This window comes from Macaca fascicularis, chromosome 7 (genome assembly GCF_037993035.2).
Source record: "Macaca fascicularis isolate 582-1 chromosome 7, T2T-MFA8v1.1".
NCBI classification, from domain to species: Eukaryota; Metazoa; Chordata; class Mammalia; order Primates; family Cercopithecidae; genus Macaca; species Macaca fascicularis.
The window spans coordinates 16,244,964-16,264,258 of record NC_088381.1 but is presented as its reverse complement, the minus strand read 5'-3'; the positions used below and the strand labels follow the sequence as shown (position 1 = coordinate 16,264,258).

At 35.5% G+C, this 19,295-nt stretch overlaps 1 protein-coding gene across 4 annotated transcripts in view; it reads left to right on the top strand.

Annotated features, from left to right (window-relative positions):
- Nucleotides 1-19,295, top strand: part of FSIP1 (fibrous sheath interacting protein 1) — a 194,880-nt gene that overhangs the window by 19,090 nt on the left and 156,495 nt on the right. For all 4 annotated transcript variants that reach the window (XM_065547750.2, XM_015452630.4, XM_005559144.5 and 1 more), the window contains one exon: nt 326-419. In XM_065547750.2, coding sequence (XP_065403822.1) covers nt 326-419 — 94 coding nt within the window. The remainder of the gene's footprint in view (nt 1-325; nt 420-19,295) is intronic.

Below are 19,295 nucleotides of genomic sequence, written 5' to 3'. Positions count from 1 at the left end.
GTCTGAATTTTTTTAATTTGATGGTGTATCTTTAGGTTACTCACTAATTATAAAAATATCAAGCAGAAACTTATGATACTTTAAGCAAGGTAATTATCATATAATGATAGGTGTATACTCTGACTCTATCTGGGAATACCGGTTGACAGAATTTTGTGAGAACAGAGAACATTTACAGATTTCCTCAAAAAAAAAAAAAAAAGAAAAAAAGCCTGAGACTTCTCGTTTGTATGTATGTGACTGGGAGCTGTGTTGGAATTAAAAAAATCAATGATTATAGTTGCCTTCTTTTCCCATGTTTAAATTTAAATTTTTCTTTCATTAGTCTGCAAAATATAGTGAAGCTTGGCAAAGTAAAGAGGAGATGGAAAATACAAAAAAATTTTTATCTCTGACTGCTGCGTCTGAAGAAACTGTTGGTGAGTAGATGGAGATGTCATTCAGCTTTGTTTTTATCTGAGTCATAGAATGTTTGGATTAAAGTAAAATTCCCAATCCAGTTTTTCTGTCCTGTTCTTTGTGAGTTTGATTGTTCTTTAGGGAAATAATTGATCACATTAGGTAGGATTATATGAAACTACTCCAAGCTTAGGTATGTTTCGGTGTCTTTAAGTGTTTGTGTCTGCTTGACAGTAAGGGAGACAGGGCAGGGACAAACTGGGAAACAGACAGAAGTATGTCATTGCCTTTACTTCCTGTCTCTTTTAGGTGTCTCTAGATCCCACTTTCTGCATACAATTCCCTAACTGCTTAGGAGCCTGTGGAACGCCTTTTGTTAAAATCTATGACTAATTTTTCCTATTTCCTGGTCTCTCACAGTCCTGTTTATTTGAGATGAACCAATTCTGCACATTTATTTCTACCTTTCTCATTTGTTTCTATGTATATTTGTGAATCTTCTTTTTTGAAAACAGAAATATTATGGAGTCATGTAACCTTTAACCCATTTATATGATGGTGAAAATTTTAGGGATTAGAAACATTTTGTATTTTTATATATCCTAGTTGAAACATCAAAAAATACTAGTCTGGCCTATATTAAATTCATCGATCATTTACTTTTTGCATCTTCTGTTTTGTTACAGAAGTAACACATGTGTAATCTACATAAGAAAATATTGGTTAAACAAAAATATTGCTATCAGCTAAATTCTCAACTTGTAGAGATAACCACTATTAATATTTTAGTTTACTGTTTACCTTTTGAGATGTGTTTAATGCAAATATCCATATATATATTTTGAGAAGAAAAATAGGATCAAATTATATATGTATATGGTATTTTGTAACCTTTTCCCGACTAATTTGTATTTCTGGAGCACCTTTAGCTGTCAGTAATAGATGTCTGTGGTCGTTTGTTTCCAAACAGCTGCCATTAGTTCCTTCTCTTTATTTGTATTCATTCTCCTCCTCATTTAGAGATGGAGTCCTTTTCTCCCTCCCATTTCAGTCTTGGCTAGCCTGGAACAACTTTGATTGATATACTACAGCAAAAATGACACTATGCCATTTCCAGGCCTTGTCTTTAAGAAGACAGGCAGTTTCTGCTTCTCGTCGAATGCTCACTCAGAGGAAAGCCAGCCACTATGTAAGAGGTCAGGTTGCCCAGGGTTGCCATGCTGTGAGAGGCCCCAGGCAAGCCATATGGAGGGGCTATGCAGAGAGAAGACGACTGTAGCCAGTTCCTGGCTATCGTGATTTTGGTAATGTCTCTCTCAAATTCATGTCCACTTGGAACCTCGGAATGTGTCTTTTTTTGGAAATAGGGTCTTTGCAGAGACTTAGTTAAGATGAAGTCTTATTGGATTAGGATGGGCCTTCAAAAAAGAGGAGAGGACACAAAGAGACATAGAGACACAGGGAAGAAGGCTGTGTGAAGATAGAGGGATGTAGCTACAAGCCAAGGAATGCAAGGATTGCTGGAACCCAAAAGAAGCTAGGAAGATGCAAGGAACAATTCAGAAGGAATGCTCTGCTGACACCTTGATTTCAGATATCTAGCTTCTAGAACTGTAGGGAATAAATTTCCGTTGTTTGCAGCCACCCAGCCTGTGGTAAATTGTTATAGCAGCCCTAGGAAACCGATACACTGACTATTCAACAGTTTCAATGCAGACACTGAATAAAGGAGCAAGCTTGGACATTTTAGCTCGACCAAACACAATGCAGAGAATAACCAAGGCTAGATATATGGCCCCCTGACCTACTCCAAACATCTCCAGCCAAAGGGAGCTACCCAGCCATCTGAGGCCCCATTCATAGTGGAGCAGAGATAAATTGTTCCTGCTGTGTCCATCAAATTCCTGACCCACAGAAGCAAGAGCATAATAAAATGTTCACTGTTTTATGCCATTAACTTAAAAAATTTTTTATTGTAAATTGACAATTTATGTTTATGGGGTACAAAGTGATATTATGATTTATGAATACAATATAGAATAATTAAATCGAGCTAATTAGCCTATCCATCACCTCAAATACTTAACATCTTTTATGGTGAGACCATTTGAAATTTAGTCTCTTAGCAATTTTGAAATGTACAATACATCATTATTGATGCCATTCACCATGCCATGTAATAGATCTCAAAGAAAAACTCTATTCCTCCTGTCTGAGACTTTGTACCCTTTGGCCATTATTTTCTCATTTTCCCATCCTCCAGCTTCTGGTAACCACCATTCTACTCTGCTTCTCTGAGTACAATTGTTCTGGATTCCACATATAAATGGGAACATGTAGTATTTGTCTTTTTGTGTCTGGTTTATGCTTGGCATAATGTTCTCTAATTCTATTCATGTTGTTGCAGATGATAGAATTTCCTTCTTTTGAAAGACGGAAAAGTACTCCATGGTGTATATATACCACATTTTCTTTATCCATTCATCTGTTGGTGGATACTTAGGTTATTCTGTAACTTGGCTATTGTGAGTAGTGCTGCAGTGAGCATGGAAGAGCAGACATCTCTTTGACAAACGAATTCCAAAGCTTTTGGGTGAATGCCCAGAAGTGGGATTTCTGGATCATATGGTAATTCTATTTTTAGTTTTTTGAGAATCCTCCATACACTTTTCCATAATGGCTGTAGTAATTTACATTCCTACCAACACAATGCAAGGGTTTCCTTTAATCCACATCCACACCAACACTTTATCTCTTGTGTTTTTGGTGATAGCCATTCTGACAGGAGTGAGATGATATTTCATCATGGTTAATTTATATTTCCTGAATGATTAGTGACTTGGAGCATTTTCTGCGTATTTGTTGTATGCCATTAAGTTTTGTTTTTTACTTTTTATTTTGAAATAATTTTAAATTTATGGGAAATTTGCATAAGTAGTACAGAATTCTGTATACCCTTCCCCCCAGCTTCTCCTAATCTTACATAACCATAGTGATCGAAACTCAGAAATCAACATTGGTGTAATACCATTAATTAAAGTATAGACTTTCTTAAACATTTACCAGGTTTCCCACTAATGTCCTTTTTACTTACTAGTGTCCAATCCAAGATCCCATGTTACATTTTGTTGTCATGTCTCCTTAATCTCCTCCGCTCTGTGATAGTTCCTCAGTGTTTCCTTGTCTGTCGTGATGTTGACCCTTTTGGAGAGTATTGGTCAGCTGTTTTGTGAAATATCCTTCAGTTTTGGTTTATGTGATGTTTTCTCATGATTAGATGAAAGTTATGAATTTTGGCAAGCATGCTCTGGAAGTTATGTGCCCTTCTCAGTCGATCACACTTGGTGTACCTGATGCTGTTAGATATCGTTATTGGTAATGTTTCACCTTGATCGCTTTGTTAAGATGGTGTCTGCTGGTTTTCTCCACTGTAAAATTACTATTTTTTTATTTTACAATTAATACATATCTTGGGGGAGATACTTTAAGACTATGCAAATATCCTGTTTCTTCTCCAGCTTTCACCTACTAATTTCAGCATCAATAAGTATTATTGCCTGAAATAATTATTACCGTATGCCACTAGATTTGGGGTGATTTTTTAATGCAACAATAGATAGCTGGAACAATGTGCGTCAGCATTACTTTTAATGATTATACATTAATTCATTAGATGGATGTGCCATTATTTGTTTAACTAATACCCTTCTATTGAACATTTAGATTATTCCTTTAGGTTTTCAGTTTTTAAAATTGCACATAATGTTGCAATGACGCCGTTAGTCAATTATTGCAATGATTACCTTCTGTGGTACGCTGAAAAACATCCACCTCAATCCCCCAAGAGATTTCTGTGTCCAATCTCTAGAGCCTGTAAATGTTACCTTATTTGGAAAAAGGGTCTTTGCAGATGTGATTAAGTCCTGGAATATTGAGATGGGCCCTAAATTCCATCATAGGTAGCCTTATCGGAAAGAGATGGAGGGAGAAGAGGTAGATAAGGAAGAGGAAAAGGTGCTGCAGAGACGGAGGCAGAGATTGGAGCGATGCAGCCTCAAGCCTGCTGGCAACCACCAGAAGCTGGAAGAGGGAGGAACAGAATCTCCTCTAGAACCTCTGGAGGGAATGTGGCACTGTTGACACCTTGATTCTGGATTTCTGGCCTCTAGAACTGTGAGAGAATAAAATTCTGTTGTTTGAAGCCACCAAGTTTGTGGTAATTTGTTAGGGCAGCTATAGAAAATGGGTATACTTTGGAATACATTCCTATAAGAGAAATACTTAGTCCAGGGTTGAAGTTTCACAAGATTTTTATTCACATTGACTTATTGAAATCAAGTTAGATTCTTACCACATTGTATCTGAATGGTGTTTTCTATGCCAACAACAATGGATTTTGTAGTTATTTTTAAGCTTTTTTTTTTAAAGTGGAATCACAATAATTTGTATTTCTCTGATTATCAGGGAGGTTATATATTTCTTTTGTTTAGCCAAGTTGTGAGTTACCTAGTCATGTCTTAGGCTCTTTTATAAAGTGAGGCATTCTTTATTGATTTGAAAGACGTTTTTAAATATTAAGGATATTAATTCTTTGTCACAAATACCAAAACATTTTTCTTTTTTTTAATTTAAATTTAATTTTTAAAATTCTTGCTCTAGTCATTTCTTTTATGTTATCATTCATTGGTACTCTACTTTTAAAGGCCTTTTATGTCTCAAGATTATATAAAAATATATATTTTCCTTTCATCAGTTATAATTTAATGAAAAAATTTAAATATTAACCCACATGAAATTTATTTTGGTATTAGATATGAGGTAGATAGTTGATTTAGTTTTTTCCCCCAATTTGCTAACCAGCTATTCCAAGACCTGTTATTAGATAATCCATCATTTCCCCACTTATTTGAAGTGCTAACTTTATCATGTACACACTGGGTTTGTTTCAAGGTTTTCTATTCCGTTAAAATTTCTGTCTGTGCTGATGTTAATACCACTCTATTTTGATTATTGTGTCTTTGTAATACATTTTATTAGGGCAGTATTTTGGAATAACATGTTTTTCTCAAATCTGTTTTTTTTTCTGAGTTTAGCAATTACATTATTTTTTTAAAAAGATAGTGCAAGAGCACCTCTAAAGCTATAGCTTATGAACTGCTTTTTAATTTATTTAAATGTCTAAAGACCAGTATATGAACGTAGCCTGTTTGGAAAAGTAAAACTTACTAATATATTTCCTTCAATGTTTATCAGGAATTCTACACCTTCCTAGAAATGAGACTACACCCCTTATTCCCAAAAGCAAAAACAAAAACAAAAACAAAAACATGGACAGTGTCAGGAATGAGATTCTGGATGTCATAGTATCTCAGCATCTATAGTTTGGAAACCAGGAGTCAAATACTGATTTTTCCAGTGGATGGGGCTTTTCTGAAAGACCACACCTGCTTGTGGTTGACTCTGGAGCAAGCAGTGTAAGACAGGCCACTCTGTAAGTGGATCTGTGGTGGCCTTTTAACATTAACCTTTTCGGTCACAGAGTTCACTACCCAGTGAACTTTTGGTCCTGGAAGGCAAGACATTTGTTTTCAGTTGCCCTTTTTTCAAAATCAAATCAAAACTATACAATATGTTTAATTTTTAAAGCTCCTGGCATGTATATTTGGCTTAAATCTAGGTTCACATTGTATTTCTGGAGTCACGTGACTGCTGCAGGCCCTTTAGACACTTCCCATAATGTTAGATTAGTCCTCATGTTCTAACATGGAAATTAAGTGGACTTAAAGTTATGAAAGCTGGAGCTACAAGGGGCTCAAAAGCTATGTTAGGAGAATCATTGTTTTAAACATGATGACATTATTAAAGCGTCAGATTTTAGATTCTGACTTCTTGGTTATTATGTATTGGCAGTGTGTACAAAACAGGTAAGATGCTCAAAAGCAGGGTCAATGTTAAAGGAAAAGGGAATACAAGATACTGTTAGGTGAACCAGATGTCTGTTTCCCTTCACTCTTGCTACTGACTATCTTAATTAGTTCACAGTTGACCGGTTCACCGAAATAAAGAGGTAACATTATTGTATTACTGGCTTCTTCAGATTTAAATAGAATCTCTTTTTGATGATTGTTCTTTTACAGAAAAGCCAGATTCCTTAATGAAATTTCCTGCTTGCTGTTTACTTCATAGACATATGTTTTGGAGTCACTTATTGCCATACATATCTGTTTTTTTTTTAATCTTAAAAAAGTAGTTAGCATTGGCCGGGCGCGGTGGCTCAAGCCTGTAATCCCAGCACTTTGGGAGGCCGAGGCGGGCGGATCACAAGGTCAGGAGATCGAGACCACAGTGAAACCCCGTCTCTACTAAAAATACAAAAAATTAGCCGGGCGCGGTGGCGGGCGCCTGTAGTCCCAGCTACTCAGGAGGCTGAGGCAGGAGAATGGCGGGAACCCGGGAGGCGGAGCTTGCAGTGAGCCGAGATCGCGCCACTGCACTCCAGCCTGGGCAACAGCGTGACACTCCGTCTCAAAAAAAAAAAAAAAAAAAAAAAAAAAAAAGTAGTTAGCATTTTACTTTAGGCTGCATTATTAACCTAATTACATTAATTTTTTTTTGGACTACATGACTATTACCTTATTCTAAAAGAGGAAACTTTTGGAATAATCAGCTTAAATTTGTTGTTATTAGTAGAATATTTTCACTGCAAGTATGAAAGAAATAATTAGAAACACAAGAGTCCAGTTTGACCTCATGCCATGGATTTTTTGAAAGTCTCATATTCCTGCTATTTCAACATAGGCACTATCATAAGGTGGTATGAAACTACTTATATCTGTTCTACACTGAGATGAATTTCCCATTACTCATTGGATCTCAGCTACTGTTTTAATGAGAAATGTATAAAAATTTAAAAATACTTTAATCAATCATATATAGTCATAAATTTCTAAATAAAATATTTTTAGAAGTGTTATTAGGAAAACAGGAAAATTTTGCCTTTTTTCCCTCTATGATAATTTTTTGTTACCAGCACAGTTTAAGGCACTTGTAAATTGCCAGTAGGTGGCAGCATCTAGTTACAATAAGTACTTTAAAAAGCCTTAAAGCACTTTTAAAAAATTTGAAGCTCCTGGATTATATATTTGGCTTAAAACTGTAGAGCTCACATGGTATTTCTGGAGTCACGTGACTGCTGTAGGCCCTGTAGACAATTCCTGTAATGTGAGATTAGTCCTGATATTCTAACATGGAAATTAAGTGGACTTAATGATATGAAAGCTGGAGCTGCAAGGGACTTGAAAGCTATGTTCAGAATCATTTTAAGCATGACCACATTATTAAAGCCAGACCTATTTCAGCGTATCTACCAACATACCCAAACATACTTTCTTTCTTTTCATTTTTTCTCTTTAAACGAAGGGAGAAATTCTTAGGATGGGTATTTTTCTTTTCTAGTCAGTTTTTCTTATCCTCTTATTTAAGAGTTAGCTTCAGGTTGGGTGTGGTGGTTCATGCGTGTAATCCTAGTGCTTTCAGAAGTGGAGTCAGGAGGATTGCCTGAAGCCAGGAGTTTGAGAGCAGCCTGGGCAAGATAGCGAGACCTTGTCTGTACAAAATGTTTAAAAATTAGCCAAGCATCAGGAGGCTGAGGTGGGAGGATTGCTTGAGCCCAGGAGTTTGAGACTGCAGTCATGCCATTGCTCTGCAGCATTTGTGACTGTGTGAAACCCTATCTCCAACAAACAAACAAACAAACAAACAAACAATTAACTTTAAGGACTTTGGGCTGATGGCTGAATGACAATTTCCAACCTGTTTTCAGCTTCCAAAACACAAAAACCATCCCAGTTCGCTTGTAGCATCACCAATAAGCAACAGCAAATAAATGAAAAAAATAACTGTGTTTGGATAGTGCATTTACTTTTATTTATAGGTACTAAACACAAAAGAGGCCTTGACTCCAAGAGAAAGTTGAAAACAACATTAAATTGATTTATATCACATTTGAACCTTATAATCCAGACATATTAACCTCAACTTTACTGGGATTTTGAAGTAAACAATATTGTACTTGCTAGAGATCTCTGAAATATTTTAAAAGTCTGTCCCATCCCATTACTGAGGGGTCACTTTTGGGTTTTCTTAGAGGCATGTTGCAAAAATCAAAACTCTTTACATCGCCAGGAGTCTTCCCTTAGTTTCTATCGTTTATCTAATGAATACAGGTAGAATTCAATATTCTTTGAGACAAATACATCTAGTGACAGGGTTGCTTACTGTCTGCTTTTGATAGAGGTTATTCTTTTTGTCTTTGTCACATTTTTCTCTCGTGTTTCTAGCTTCAAATATATAAATGCATATAAACACAAAACATAAACATCGTAACCAATTAGGCTTTTTAAAATTTGAGAATACTTCTTTCTAGGTGCCTTTTCTGTGAGATTCATATATGTGATACTTCTGCTTTTGGATGCTTGGTTAAATACTCAAAGAAAATTTGGTAGTCTCTTTCTACTCTGATATGCAGAGGATAGAGGGAGGAAATCACGTAACTGTGCTGACTGACACAGGTAAGGATGTTGGTTTTTGGTTTCGTTGGAGTCTCAGCATTGCTTAGCAATCTCTGTTACATTCTCCGAAATGGTGATTCCAAACTGTTACTAACTGCTTCGTCTCCCATCTTCTGCGAGACCTTCCTTCACTGTGTTGTTTGGTCTTCCTTTCCAGAGAAAATGAATCTACAGGGTAGGAATCCCTTCAGATTCTTTCCTTCTGTTTCTAAGCTTCATCCTGACTATGCTCATCCATCCCCTGCCTCTTCCCTCTAAGTTTACATGAAGGGAAGTTACTCTTATTCTCTGAGGCCAGAATCAGTAACATCCCATCGCTTTCACTGGCTGTTGGTTTGTCAGCCATTCCATTTTTCATCTGGAGCTTTTTTAGAGTAAGGTTTAAAAAAACGAGGAAAAAGGCTTCAATCTCTCTGGCTCTTTTCCTTCAACTTACCATGTTTAACTCTTCTAGTCCTAAAACAGAATCGAAAAGCCACTGAACCAGTGAATGACCAGCAAAACATACAAATAAGCCTTTTTCCTCATTTTTTTTTAAACCTTACTCTAAAACAGACACCACTCAGTTTCCCTCTTCTCCTTAAAGGTCAGACTTGTTGAGAGAATAGTCCACATCTCTTGGCGCTACCTGGTCAGCTTCCATTTACTTCTTAACTTTTCCATGTCTGTATTTTCTACTGTCACACTATGGAAGCTGCTTCATCAGTCGTCCTCCTAAATTCAAAATCTAATGGCATACCTCCAGTTTTGATTGTACTTGACATCTTTAAAGAATCTGAGACAATGACCTCTCATAGCATAGTACATTTTTTACTGGATTTATTATTCCCTGCTGGTTTTCTTCTTTTTCTTTCCTTCTTCCTCCCTATTGTTGAAACCTATTCCTTCTTTTATATGTTTTCTCTGCTTTGGTTAATGGTTTCATCACCCACCTAGTCTTCTAAACTGGAAACTCAAGAGCCAGCCTGAGTTCCTCCCTCATTGTTCCTTTACACTTCTTCCTTGAGTTCCCCAAATGAGTATTTTTTCTGCCCTATCTGTATCTGACCGGTTTTTTTTTTTAAACCCCCATTATTAAATGGTTTGATCTCAGCATTTCTCTATCAGACTATTCAAACAGCTTTCAGTCTTGCCTCCATGGTGTCATTATTTTCCTGCAAGATCATTGTACTGGTTATCTAGTGCTGTGTAACAAATTACCCCCAAAACATGGCAACCTAAGCCAACAAACATTTATAATCTCATAGTTTCTGTGGGCCAGGAATCTGGGAGCATCTTAGCTGGGTAGTTCTGACTCAGGATCCCTCGTGTTAAATGGTTGCCCGGGCTACAGCCATTTGAAAGCTTTACTGGAGTTGGGGAATTAGCTTCCAAGCTCACTCACATGGTTGTTTGCAGACCTCAGTTTCTTGCTACCTATGGGCTGGAGACCTTAGTTTCTTACTACACGAACTCTTCCATAGGATGCGTGCGTGTCCTCACAACATGGTAGCTGACTTCTAGAGCATGTAGTAAGTGCTCAACAAATTGAGTTATTATTAGTATTCCTGTGATTACTAGACATTACTGCATCAACAGGGACACGGTATGTGTCTCTTATATTATCGTTTATATGTCAAGGAATTTCTGCAGGTTTCATACATCTATTAGCTATGCATAGGTCTTATATATCTTTTTATTATTACCCTCATTGGTGTTTAGCCCATCATATTTATAAAGGGTTATTAATGACATAGTGACTTCTTACACATTTATAATTTGTTTTCTATTTGTACATTTAACTAAATTATATTATTAATTCTAATTATTTTTACTCGTTTACCTTGTTTTAGTTTGTGAACATATGATCAGGAAATAATGTTAATGTTTGTGTCCTTTTTAACAGTTATTCCTATGCTGAGAACTATAAGAACTAAGTGTTGAAATTTATTGAATGCATTTCAATATATATTTAAATTATCATAAATTTTTATTTCATGAGCAACATATTTAATGTTTTAAAATTAATAGCTTTAAATACTAAATGAGTCTTTTATTCCTGCACCAACCCTTCTTAGTTATGGAAGATTATCCTTTTAATTTAGTACCAGATTTAAAGGGATGAATTTATTCAGATTTTTTGCATCTATATTTATAAGCCAGGTTAGTTGTATTTGCGTGTGCACACACAGGTGTGTGAAATGTTTGTTATGGTATAGGAGGTGTAGTTGGGGGTGGAGAGTAGATGTATGTATGTTTGCTTTGTCAGGCTGTGTGAACTTCATAAAATGAATGGGGGTGGCTGCTCACTTATTTCTATGATTTGCAACAGTTTATATAACACAGGGATTATCTGTTCCCTTAAAATTTGAAAGATTTCACTGGAAAAACCATCTGGTTCAGATAATTTCTTGGAGGCAATTCTCTAACTCTTTTCTCAGCTGCTGTCATATTTACTATTCTATTTCAGGTTACTAGCTATTCTGGAGTCAATTCTGGCAGTGCATCCATGTCACTAAGATTTTAAAGTATCCACTTCACGAAGATTTAAAAATTTACTAATATACAATCTCAGATAGTATTTTAAATAATAATTCTTTTTCATATTGTTTGTACCTTCTCTTTATCTCTAATTTTGTTCATGTTTTCCTCAATCTTTTTAATCTGGAAGTTTTTTCTAAACTTTTTATTTGGGCACAGTTTTACATTCACAGAAAAATTATGAATATGGTGCAGAGATTTCCCCTATGCCTACCCCTAGTTTCCCTTATTATGAATATCTTGCATTTGTATGGTTCATTTGTTTCAATTAGTGAACCAATTTTGGTACATTCACATTTCCTTAACTTTTACTTAACGTCCATTTTTTGTTCCACAATCCCATCCAGGATGCCACATTCCATTTAGCCCTCATGCCTCCTCCTCAATCTACTGTTGGCTGTGACACTTTCTCAGACTTTTCTTATTTTTGATGGCCTTGACAGTTTTGAGTAGTACTGGTCAGGTATTTTGTAGAATGCCCAGCAGTTGGATTTTACCTCATGCTTTCCTCATGATTAGACTTGAGAGTGTGTGTTTTGGGGAGGAAAACCATGGAGTTACAGGGTCATTTTCATTACATCATATTATTAACACTGCTATTCATGTTAACTCTGATCACCTGGCTGAGGAAATATTTGTAAGATTTTTCCACTGTAAAGTTACCGTATTTCCCCCTTCTTTTCCACACTGTACTCTTTGGAAAGAAATTGCTATTTGCAGCCCCTGCTTAAGGAGTGGTGCTGGGAAAACTGGCTAGCCATAGGAAGAGGGATAAAACTGGACCTCTACCTCTTACCATGTACCGAAATCAACTGAAGATAGGTTAAAGATTTAAATGTAAGACCCCAAACTGTAAAAATTCTAGAAGAAAACCTAGGAAATACTCTTCTGGATATTGGCCTAGGCAAAGATTTTATGACTGCATTCTCAAAAGCAATTGCAACAAAAACAAAAATTGACAATTGGACCTGATTAAACTAACTTCTGTGCAGCAAAAGAAAATATCAATACAATAAACAGACAACCTATAAAATGGGAGAAGGTATTTGCAAACTGTGCCTCCAACCAAGGACTATTATGCAAAATCTATAAGGAATTGAACAAACAAAAACCAAATAACCCCATTAAAAAGTGGGCAAACGACATGAAGAGACACTTCTCAAAAGAATACAAGTGTATGAAAAAAGCCTTAACACCACTAATCATCAGAGAATTGCAAAGCAAAACCACAATGAGATACCATCTCACACAAGTCAGAATGACTATTATTAAAAAGTGAAAAAATAACAGGCATTGGTGAGGCTGCAGAGTAAAGGAAATGTTTGTACACTGCTGGTGGAAATGTAAATTAGTTCAGCCATTGTGGAAAGCAGTTTTGAGATTTCTCAAATAACTAAAAATATAACTACCATTCAACCCAGCAATCCCATTCCTGGGTGTATACCCAAAGGGAAATAAATTGTTCTACCAAAAAGACACCTGCACACATATGTTCATCACAGCACTATTCATAATAGCAAAGACGTGGAACCAACCTAGATGCCCATCAATGGTGGATTTGATAAAGAAAATATGGTTTATATATACCATGGAATACTATGCAGCCATAAAAAAGAACAAAATCGTGTCCTTTGTGGCAACATGGATGCAGCTGGAGGCCATTATCCTAAGTGAATTAACACAGAAACAAAACTAGACATTGCATGTTCTCACTTACAAGTGGGAGCTAAACCCTGGGTACCCATGGACATAAACATGGGAACAATAGATGCCAGGGACTCCATAAGGAGGGAGGGAGAGAGGGGCAAGGGTTGAAAAACTTTCTATTGAGTACTATGTTTACTATCTGGGTGATGGGATCAATAAAAACCCAAACCTCAGCGTCATGCAGTATACCCTTGTAACAAGCCTGTAGTGTACCCCCCAAATCTAAAATACAAATAAAAATTTAAAAAATGATGAAAGCATCATTGCTATGAATTTGTTTCTGAACATAGCTTTATCTCTATAGCATACTCCTGTATGTGGTATCATCATTTTCATTATTTTCCACAAGACGTTACCATGTTTTTATTTCCTCATTGATCTAATAGTTACTTAGAAAATGATGATGACTTTCTTTTCTTCTCCAGAATTTTATATAAGTCCTATATTTTAAAAATGAATATAGAGTCTCATAATATTGTCATGGTTTTGATATTTTTAAAAATAAATTTTACTGTGTATATTTAAGGTATACAACATGATATGAGATACATATATGTATATCTATAAATATATATAGTAAAATGCTTACTATAGTGAAACAAATTAACGTATCAGTCACCTCACATAGTTACCCATTTCCTCTCCTCAACCCCCCATCATGGGAAGAGCAGCTGTAATCTACTCATTTAGCAAAAATCCTGAATGTAATACACTATTATCAATTATAGTCCTTGAGCTGTACATTAGATCTTTAGACTTGTTAGTCCTACATATCTGCTACTTTTTATCCTTTGACCTACATTTTCCCATTTCCTCCCAGTGTTCCCTCCCCAGGTAATCATTGTTTTATTTCCTTTCTCTGTATATTTGACTTTTTCCTTTTTTTTTGAATTCCACATATAAGTGAGATCATGCAGTATTTTTTTTTCTGTGTCTGCCTTATTTCACGTAGTATTATGTCCTCCAGGTCTACCCATGTTGTGGCAAATGGCAGGTCCTCCTTTTTTAAGGCTGAATAATATTCCTTTGTGTGTGTGTGTGTGTGTGTGTTACAGTTGCTTTATCCATTCATCTGCCAATGGCCACCTGGTTTGTTTCCATATCTTGGCTATTGTGAATAATGGTGCAATAAACATGGGTGTGCAGATGTCTTTATGAGGTGGTGATTTCATTTTCTTTGGGTATATACCCAGAAGAGGAATTGCTGGGTCGTATGGTAATTCTTTCTATTTTTAATTTCTTTAGAAATCTTCATACTGTTTTCCATAATGGCTCCACCAATCTATATTCCCTCAAACAGTATACAAGGGTTCCCTCTTCTCCACATCCTCACCAATAATTTGTTATCTCCTGTCTTTTTGATAATAGCTTTCCTAACAAGGTGTTATCTCACAGTAGTGTTGATTTACATTTCCCTGATGATTAGTGATGTTGAGCACCTTTTCATATTGTTGGTCATTTTTATATTTTCTTTGAAAAAGTGTCTATTCACCTTGCCCATTTTTAATCAGGCTATATTTTCTTGCTATTGAGTTGTATGAGTTCTTTATAAATTTTGAATATTAACACCTTATCAGATATGTGATTTGCAAATGTTTTTCCCAATCTGTAGGTTTTTTTCTTTTATTGATTGTTTCCTTTGCTATGCAGAACTTTCTTAGTTTGATGTAGTCCCATTTATTTATTTTTGCTCTTTTATTCTGAACTTTTGGTGTGATACCCAAGAATCATTGCCCAGGGCGATGTTAAGGCACTTTCCTTCTGTGATTTCTTCTAGGAGTTTTATAGTTTCAGATTTTATGCTTAGGCCTTTTATTCATTTTGAGTTGATTTTTGTGTATGGTGTAAGATAAGAGTCCAATTTCATTCTTTTGGATGTGGAATTCCAGTTTTCCCAGCACCCGTTTATTGAAGAGACTACCTTTTCCCCTTTGCGTCTTCTTGGACCCTTGTTAAAACTTAATTGACTGTATATGTTTGGATTTATTTCTGGGATTTGTATTCTGTTCTGCTGGTCTGTGTGTCTGTTTTTATGCCAGTATTATACTGTTTTGATTACATTGCTAATACTAATTTGATTACCTTTCTGTGTGATGCCTTCAACTTTAGTTTTTCTTTTTCAGAATTGCTTTGGCCATTTGGGGTCTTTTGTGGTTCCATATGAAGTTTAGGATTTCTATTTCTGTGAAAAATATTTTTGAGATTTTGATGGGGGTTGCTTTGGGTAGTGTGGACTTCATCACAATACTAAATTTTTTGATCCATGAGCATGGAATATCCTTCCATTTATTTGTGTCCTCTTGAATCTCTTTCACCAGTGTTTTATAGTTTTTAGTGTCCAGGTCTTTTACCTCCTTGGTTTAATTTATTCCTAAGTATTTCATTTGATTTTTTTGATGCTATCATAAATGAGATTGTTTTCTTGACTTTTTTAGGCTAGGTTGTTTGTGTATAGAAATGCCACGGATTTTTATATGTTGATTTTGTACTTTATAACTTTTCTGAATTTATTTATTACTTCTAATAGGTTTTTTTTTTGGTGGAATCTTTGAGGTTTTCTACATACAAAATCATGTCATCTGCAAGTACAGATAATTTTGCTTCTTCCTTTCTGATTTGGATGCTTATTATTTCTTTTTCTTGTCAGATTGCTCTTGCTGGTGCTTCCAGTACTATGCTGAATAGAAGTGGTGAGAGTGGGCATCCCTACCTTGTACTAGATCTTAGAGGAAAAGCTTTCCGTTTTTCCCCATTGATTATGATGTTAACTGTGAACTTTTTATAAATGGCCTTTATTATGTTGAGGAAATTTTCTTCTATACCTAAACTCTTGAGAGTTTTTATCAAGAAAGGATGCTGAACTTTGTCAAATGCTTTTTCTGCATCAATTGAAATGATCATGTGGTTTTTGTCTTTCAGTCTGTTAATGTTATTTATGTATCACATTGATTGATTTACATACGTTAAACCACCCTTACCTGCCAGGAATAAATCCCACTTGATCATGGTGTGTAGTCTTTTTGATATATTGTGAATTTGGTTTGGTAATATTTTATTGAGGATGTTTACATCAATGTTCATCAGAGATTCCTGGCCTGTAATTTTCTTTTTTGTGTAGAGTCTTCGTGTGGCGCAGGTATCAAGGTGATACTGGCCTCATAAAATATGTTAGAAAGTATCCCCGCTAGCTGATTTTTTTTTTTTTGGAAGAGTTTAAGAAGTATTGGTATTAATTCTTTGAGAGTTTCGTGGAATTCAGCCATGAAACCATCTGGTCCTGGGGTTTTCTTTGCAGGGAAATTTTTAATTACTACTTCAATCTCTGTGTTTATTATAGATCTGTTCAGGCTTTCTGTTTCTTCCTGATTCAATATTGGTAGTTTATATTTTTTCTAGGAATTTATCCATTTTCTCTAGGTTATCAAATTTGTTGACACATAATTATTCATAATAGTCCCTTTTGATACTTTTTATTTCTTAGGTGTCTGTTGTAATTTTTTTGTTTTCATTTCTGATTTTAGATATTTGAGTCTTCTGTTTTTTCTCAGTCTAACTTTTGTTGATTTTGTTTGATTTTTCAAAAAAACAACTCTTAGCTTTATTGATTTCCCCTTCCTGATGGCTTTTCTATCCTCTGTTTGATTTATTTCTGTTCTGATCTTTATTATTTTCTTCCTTCTGCTAACTTTGGGTTTAGTTTGTTATTTTTCCAGTTCCTTGAAGCATAATGTCAGGCTACTTATTTGAGATCTTTCTTCTTTTATAATGTAGGCATTTATTGCTATAAACTTCCCTCTTAGAACTGTTTTTGGATATTTTGAATTTGTTGAAATCTTTATAGTCTAGTAGAGAGGTTCTCATTGTAGGAGACATTTGGATGTGTGCATTTTTGGCTGTTGTAAGGATGTGCCGCAGGGGAGAATGAGGGAATTACTGGAATTTATGCCACTATGCCGGGGGCCAAGTTTGCTAAAGGTCAGGACTTGCCTAAGGGAACTCCACACAAAGAATTGTTTTGCCTGTAATATGATTAATACCGCCAGTGAAAATTCACCTAATATATGATTAACTTTTAAAAGTGTTCCATGGGCACTTGAAAAGAAGGACTATTTCTCTCTCTGTAGAACAAATTTTGAAATATGCAAAATGTCCATATTACTTGTCTACTTGATTTGCATTCATCTTAGAGAGTTCTGTTAAGGTCTTTCAATATAATTATGCTTTTATTAGTTTCTGAAAACTGATTGGACTCCTTCAATACAGTAGAAAATGCATATTATTTGTGAAACCAAAAAAGATGACCTTGAAGAAAGAGTATACTAACATGAAATGACAAGAGGATGATTTAAAAAAGAAGCTAAGATGAGAAAGGATTACATGGAAAGATAGGAAAAATGTACCTATCAGAGTAACGAGCACAATTAAGACTGCAGGAGAATCAAGGCAGTGAAGGATGCTCCACAACACGAAGGAATAAATAGTTGAAGAAATGATGAAGTAAATGATAAGTGTGGAGATAGGGAATAGGAATTCCAGCTAAAAATTATAGAAATTTCTGAGAAAGTAAACCAGTATAACTCTTACAGAAACAATGATCAAAGGAAACTTGTGATTTAAAAAATATTATATATGCACTATTAATGATAAAAGGCCAAGAATTCTGAACCGTGGGAAGGCCCGAAGAAATCTTACAAGCATCCAGGCGCAAATTAGAATAATCTTATTTTACCTATAAAAATGGAAGCTGAATTCAGATTTCTTTCTTGCAATAAAGGAAAAACATAGTAACTAGGGATTACATATTGCCTCTGTTACTGTGGCGTGAAGACAGCAGAAAGACATTCTTAGATATGGTAGAGTGGATAATGCACTGCTAATATTGTCTTTGGAATAAATATACTTGAAAACACACTCTAGGCAACCAGCAAATGAGTCACAATGTACAATCCAGGATTAGAGAAGTTGCTATATAAAGGAATTATCTGTGAGCATTATAACCAGCCAAATACAGAGGTGAACAGAAAGAAACGTATGTTTATAAATCTAAGAATTACTCTACACTAGAAGATAAGAATAACAATAGGTAGGCCTAAAAGTCCAGATTATATTAACAGAGGCTGAAAAGTGGGAGAAAAAGGTGAGGGTAAGTAAAACAATTCTAAATTCCCTGTGTTACTTTAGAGGAGGGGCAGAAAACCGTTTTTTTGTTCTTGACTTTCTTAATATAGAAAAAATACGTTTATATAACTTAGACTTCAAATTAAAGTGCAAACCTTCCAAATTGTTGTATAGTTAGGATTATGGTTTATAAAGGAGAAAGGAAAAATAAAAGACAAGAAAATGAGCATTAAAAGAAAGGAAGAAAGGGAGGGAGGGAGGAAAGAGGAAGGAAGAAAGCAAGAATGGAAGGATGGAAGGAGGGAAGAAGTCCAAACAGGAAAACCATTAGGGTCTAACAGGAAAATCACTGTTATGTCTAGTGATGTACATGTTAGGTGAGGCAATGAGTGTACTCTTTTAAACTAGCTTATTAAAAGATACACTCTCACACTGGTTTTCTTACAATCCCTCATTTCACTCAGTTCCCCCCTCCTTCCCCCTTTATTTTTATAATCCCATCCTCTTGTCTTTCTACATTCATCAGTTGTTTCCTGTGACTTACTCCTCTAATTTCACAAATGTCATGTATTTTGATATATTGAGGATGCCAAAATGTTTTTAGAAATTGTATGATTTGTAGAAGTATTTTCAAAATGTCTGCTGTCCCATTGATGACCAGGCTGCTGTTTCATTTGTTTTTCATGTTTTTCCTTCTGTGTCTTCTCATCCTCCAATGAGGTAAAATCCATCCACACCTGCCATTTGCCAACAGAGCAAAAAGGCACATCTGCCTTGAGTCTGCTCGTGGTCCATCTGGATGCTGGTAAAATTGTGATTTTAAATCTCTGGTTGCAGCTTAGGTTGCTGTGCCCAGCTGCCATTTCAGTTTTGAGTGTCTAGCGGACATTCACTCCTGAGGCTCTGCTGTGCTGGTTCGGATTTGATACCTATAACTGATGTAGTTCTGGGGACAAGCCTTTCAGGGCTCTTAGCATCACA